General features: G+C 40.9%; 2 protein-coding genes across 2 annotated transcripts in view; one reads left to right on the plus strand and one right to left on the minus strand.

Moving 5' to 3' along the window:
* The first annotated feature begins 121 nt into the window (after nt 1-121).
* Nucleotides 122-1,634, plus strand: C1GALT1C1 (C1GALT1-specific chaperone 1). Its single transcript, XM_009330829.1, has one exon. It carries the CDS (start codon nt 255-257, stop codon nt 1,209-1,211), a length of 957 nt encoding a protein of 318 aa, XP_009329104.1. The 5' UTR covers nt 122-254; the 3' UTR covers nt 1,212-1,634.
* Nucleotides 1,635-3,637: 2,003 nt separating this feature from the next.
* MCTS1 (malignant T cell amplified sequence 1) overlaps nt 3,638-6,346 on the minus strand; it is a 12,307-nt gene continuing 9,598 nt past the window's right edge. Inside the window, exon 8 of the mRNA XM_009331202.1 lies at nt 3,638-4,742. Coding sequence (XP_009329477.1) covers nt 4,661-4,742 — 82 coding nt within the window. The 3' untranslated portion in view covers nt 3,638-4,660. The remainder of the gene's footprint in view (nt 4,743-6,346) is intronic.

Below are 6,346 nucleotides of genomic sequence, written 5' to 3' on the forward strand. Positions count from 1 at the left end.
CCGTGCGGTCGCGGCGGTAGAGCAGGTCCGGGGTACGAGACCCCTCCCGCGGGGGTCTGTGGTACCGTTAGCGGTAAGGAGGGCCGAGATTGGGAACTTTCTGCCGGCTGTCCGTCACCAGCGTTGTCCTGGTACGTAAGTTACGGGAACCGGAGCTGGATTTCGAAGTGGAAGAACGTGTTAAAACTATACGGCATCTGCAGTAGCAAACTTACTCCAGTAAGTTCTTACAGTGCGTCCCCTTTCCAGGAAAAATGATTTCCGAAAGCAGCTCCTTCGTGAAGGGTGTGGTGCTAGGAGGAGCCTTCTGCGTGGTCGTTACACTCCTCGGACATATTAAGGTGGGCCACGGGACTAAAGCACATCACCACGAGCATCACCACATCCAGGCTCCCAACAAAGAAGATGTCTTAAACCTTTCGGAAGGTGAACGCGTGGAGCTGAGTAAAAGTATCCGCATTTATTGTATCGTCCTTGTGAAACCGAAAGATCTGGGGCACTGGGCTGCGGTGAAGGAGACGTGGAGCAAGCACTGCGACAAGGTGGAATTCTACAGCTCTGAAAACGTCAAAGTGTTCGAGTCTGTAGCCCTCAACACAAACGATATGTGGGTGATGATGAGAAAAGCTTACAAGATAACGTATGAACGTTATAAAGATGAATTCAACTGGTTCTTCCTTGCCTATCCAACAACGTTTGCTATTATTGAAAATCTCAAGTATTTCTTACTGAAAAAAGACCCCTCGCAGCCTTTTTATATAGGCCATACTGTGAAATCTGGTGACCTTGAGTACGTAGATGGTGAGGGAGGAATCGTCTTAAGCATTGAATCACTAAGACGACTCTCCCGTGTTCTTGAAGACTCTGACAAGTGTCCAGAGCAGGGAGGTATGATTTGGAAACTTGCTGAGGATAAACAGCTAGCAATCTGCCTGAAGTATACTGGAGTGTTCGCCGAAAATGCGGAAGATTCGGAAGGAAAAGATGTCTTTAACACTAAATCAGTCGGTGCTCTCATTAAGGAAGCAATGTCCACGCACCCTCAGCAGGTGGTGGACGGCTGCTGCTCCGACATGGCCATCACATTCAGTGGACTGGCCCCGAACCACATGCACGTGATGATGTACGGCGTCTACAGGCTGAGACCGTACGGCCACACGTACAATGATGCACTTGTCTTCCTTCCGCCTGCAGGCTCGGACAACGACTGATGCCTCTTCACAGAAAACCTGGAACCCTGGCGTCAGCTCTTTTCATGACACGCATTTGTACTGACAGATTTGATTTTTGTATCTGGTGGTACTGGTGTACAATTTCTTTTGCACATTGAGGTTTGGTAAAGCTCTTAATTTTAGAAGTGGAAGGAGAACTTTTTTCTAAATCTTTTATACAGAAACGCTTCTGGCTTTTGACAGTGCTGGAATGAAATGGTAAATAAGTTGTTAATGTTTATGATAAAAGGAAATTAAGTTTATATGGGGGGTTTGTACATGTAAATATTAATGAAAACTCAAGTGAACTTTAGTCTACTATTACAAATATATTTTTGCAAGACACCGATTCTTTCAATTCTTCCAGGCATTTCTAGAATGTCTTTATATCTTTCTAAGATGTACCAATAAAACTGACTACAGATCCAGTCTCAAAGACTAATTTTAATTTATTTCCTTCACGCTAAACTACACAATGGCTTGAGCTACGCTGTTTACACAGCACCTATTGCTTTATGTACAGCCTCCTAACCCGGTAAGGAATTGGCAGGAGGCAAGCTGACAAGACAGCTGCTAGGGAGTTGCAGCAGAGTAGTATTAAGTGACCTTTGGACTGCTGTTTCTAAGCAGACAAAAGAAAGGGAGAACTGTATTTGAATAAGCATTAACATGGTCAGGTAGCCTGTTAGCAACAAGAGTAACTGCTCATTTAAAACTTCACTTCATAAATAAGCGTATTCGAATAAAGGTTCAGTATTATTTTCACTCCTGTTAGTGGTGCTAGTAGTATTTACAAGGAAGAAGTTGGTTAACTGTCAATACAAATGTAGTGTCGATATATTTACAGATATTTTTAACACCAAGATGCAGAAAGAGCAACACATGCTTGCGCTCCCAACCTTCGTGTATTATGCAAAACGGGTTACATACACAACAAAGCAATATGCAGAACTCCCCAATACTGGTTTTGGGGAGTGGGGTCGTGTGGTGGGTTTTGGTTGTGTTGTTGGGTTTTTTGGTGGTCACACACACACACACACAATTGAGCGCACTTGAAAAGTTTTATACAAGTTACCAGGTCACAGTCCCTTCCAGTCACAGCAAGCGGGAATAAACAGCATTTCAGTATTTACTCCATTTGGAATTCACTGACCTGACCTGCATGTTTCAAGACAAGGATCTATCTGCTGCATCTAGGACTACCACAGGCTTTGTTGGTACTACGATATCCGTAAAAGATCTGAGAAGATAGTACGTTATCTCACTTCTCTTGAACAGACCATTTGTAGTATCTCATCCTATCCTGAGCTGCAAGGGGGCAGGTGGGGAAGTGAAACAGCTGCTTCAGGGCTGATGAGAACATCCACATCCTTTTTGTTTTAAGCATCAGGTCCTTCATTTTTGACAAGAATGGTAAGACAACTGCTCAGACCCCCCCAGCAGGCTACCACAGCTCAGCTGTTTCAGAAGGTGCACCTTGTCTCACCTTTTGCACGTTCTCCTCCTCCGTGTCAGTCAGAGCTCAGCTGACATAGCAAGACAAACATGTACATGATTGCTGCCAAAACCTAGATAAAACTTAACTTAGTATTTTTGACAACGTTTTGCTAAATTGGTATACAAATTAATTTAAGCATGATTTAACTTCTGTCTTCTTACAGAATAATTTTTAAGAGGTTAGATCCACAGTTGGGAATTCTCTGACAAAGCCACACAATGTAAAATTTTGATTTCAGTGGTGTTTCCAATATTAAAGATAGTTCTGACCCCACTGCAACAACAGCAGTCATAGGGCAAGTCAAGGAAAAAGAATGGGAGTTAACAATTCAAACCAGAATAAATCTCATTTATCACAGATTTGAGAGGTACTGTACCACAACAAGAGGAGACAAGATGGAAGGGAGGAAAAGCAAGCCACAGAACTCAAGACTTAGCGCAAAAAAGAACCACTGAAGCACAAACTGATTCCCCATAGCACTAACAAGAAATCAGTACATTTATAGCAGAGTCTTTAAGATGCATAAAAATGTCCATTAGCATTCTGAAGGGAAGGTCTGAGGTTCAACCAAACTTTTTTCTGCAGCACTGCTGTAATAATCACCTTAATTTTTGTCTTCCTACATTAATAGTTTCAGATTTATCCTGTCATTTTCAAAAGTATGATCTTGTAAATAATTTTACAGGAGAAATTTAAAAGTAGCACATATTAGGTAACACATTCCGTCTCCCATGTCTTAATTTGACTTTAGAATTGGATGGAGAACACCTCTGTCACTGTCTTCTGTGAAGGTCCCAGCGTGGGGAAACCAAACATGCAGAACAGCACCGAGACAAGGCACCGGCATACAATATTACGTTCTGCCATTATAAAATACAAGTGTTAGAACAGAGGCTTGAAATATTAATAAATGCTTCCAGAGACAGAGTTATGAGTGGTAGGCCTTAAAGTTTCCTTAGTTTATTAAATGATTCCATGGCACAGGCTGTTTTCCATAGGCATCGCTTAGGGTATGCAGTCGCTGAACAGAGTTGGATTATCCGGACAAATACACAGCGCTCTTTAACCCGTTCTGTAGATGTACGTACTCCTGGCAGCGTGCACAAGCTGAGATCTCTTTTGAAGTTCCCCCTGAAGAAGCTGCTCCTGGCTACACTGATAACCATGTTTTGCTATCACGCCTTTGTTAAACAGTGATTTGTTTCTGCTCCTGAAATAAGGCGGCAAACGGAGTAGAGCATCAGGCACCAAGTTGGCACACACCCCATTTGGAGTATGCCCACCGTTACGATATCAAACAGCGTTGACAGGTAGAAATTTGAACATGTACGTATATGTTCTTCAGATATGAACTAGCATAAAGGAATTGCTAGTCCACATACCAGTTTAAGTTCATAAATCCTATACAGATAAATGCATATTAAAAAGAGAAAATCCCTATGTAAAATACTAAAGTTAATGCTGTTAATAAATTAAGTTAAAAAATAAAAGTAAAAAACCTGATTTCTCCACATTCAAGAAACAGGTAGACTAACAAGATGTTAATCAGAAGAAAAAAATCTGAAATGTTTCAGAGGTTTTATAAACTGTATTAATTATATTTCACATACGCTTTATATTACTTTTTTAGAAGAGCATAAAAATGTAAACATTTCTTGGCTTTTTCCTCCTTTTTGTTTGAAATAGTCTACTCACAGTCCATGCAGGATCTTTCCATTAGATATCTTCAGTCACTGAAGACTTGGGTTTAAGACAAAACAAAAGAACTGTAATAAAAAGAAATCTAGAAAACTATTGTAGCCTACCAGTACTTTCGCATTCACTTGATTTATTTAGCATAGCCACAGAACAAAATAATTTGTACATTCAGTCACATTAAAAACAAGGAATTACAAAGCAGTCCACATTTAATCTAAGTGCATTCCTTTGGAGTAACACAGTTCCTTTTGTTTCACTTGTATGTCTTCATATGCCAAAGGCCATCATTTAAATAGTGGATATTTTCGATACCAATCCCTTTGTTGACCTTCTCACTGTAGAAGGAAGAAAAAGGTGCAGAAGTATTAGATAGGTTAAATATTAGAGCAGTACAAAATACAATATTTAAAGTAGAAAACGCAACATTTGTCAACTGGAAGGGGAGAAGCTATCATCCACAAAGTCATAATCTTCAACAGCAGGTGGACAAGAAACAGTATTTGTATTACATGTATCCACATTGCTGAATGATAAGAGGACAGTATTTGCCGTCCACGTTTTGTCAACAACCTTCCACAATATTTTTAACTACTTCTTTGTGGGAGGCAGTTCTTCAGACAACACTTCTGTTACTTTTCTTAATTTTAGCATTTCTCTATCAAAGTAGCTCAGCAGTTGTGACTCGCCCGCTCCTAGCACAGGAGGTGGTATAACGTGGCTGGAATGTGGAATTTGACAAGTTCTGGTTCCAAGTGTGCCACTGACACAATTAAATGCAGGTGAGCTGCTTCGCTGCAAGTTGCAGGACATCCACCCACTTAATAAAGAATTATAAGTGCTAAATTTACATGCCAAGGACTTGCAGCATGTTACAGACATACTATCCTTCTGTTTCTTTTGTGTCATGTCATCTTTTAAAAATGACTGTTTTGTGTGTCTGCACTGGATTTGCGTCACCTTTTTTCCAATACATTATTCCATGGGAAAATCTAGCTTTGTCATAATAAACAAGACAAATCTCATCATTCTAGGACTGAGAACAAGTTTCATTCCCCTGGAGAATATACTTTACTGTATTTACACTAAGTGTTCCATTACTTATACAACTCGTCCAAAAGTAATCAGGAAGGAAAATACCGCTATGTTTATTGCATTAACACATCATGTATCATAATCACACCAAGTGACTGAAATCGTACTGCTTCACAATTTTCTGCTTTAAACAATACCACACAAAAAAGCATGCTAACGGGGCTGCACAGATCAGTCTCATTTCGTTTTCCTCTCCAGTTCACGTTGCTTCTCACAGGAAGAGGATATTCAGCTGCAAGGCTGCTGCATTTGAAGTTAGGATTAGGAATACAGAAAATCTTGGTCTGCAGTGATCACAGCAGATCACTGCAGATGTAGGGCTGGGACAAAAGTAGCTATTCTTTCCACCTACTCTTGGAGTCTTTTGAAGGCACAACAAAGAATCCTGAGGAATGTAACTCCTCAACAGCTACAGCAGGTCCAAACCCAGGTTGCTGCAGTTCCACTCTATCCCTGTCCTCTGTTACACATTCCCACCTCTCTGCCTTGTGCTACCATTATGACTTAGGACCGCAGAGTGACCCAGTACAGAAGATGATCCTGCCGAGAATTATCCCCACAAGAAAGAGTGACTTATTTTCATCAAAATCAGCTTCTTCACCCACACAAGCGCTAGACAGGGCTGGAACAACACAGCCCAAACCTGCTGGGTGCATCTTACCTCCCGCTGCAAGATGTTATAGAACTGAAAATGACAAAGTGGTTTAGCTACTTATAATTTAGCACTATCTGAATGCTAAGAAAACTAACATCCAATTCCATTTTCTGTCTCTTTTCCTTCTCAAATAGTTTTCAGTTGATGTTTATCCCCTGAACAGACCTCTACACTTCACAAGAAGCTCAGCTA

Source organism: Pygoscelis adeliae, unplaced genomic scaffold (assembly GCF_000699105.1).
Source record: "Pygoscelis adeliae isolate BGI_AS28 unplaced genomic scaffold, ASM69910v1 Scaffold100, whole genome shotgun sequence".
Lineage (NCBI taxonomy): Eukaryota > Metazoa > Chordata > Aves > Sphenisciformes > Spheniscidae > Pygoscelis > Pygoscelis adeliae.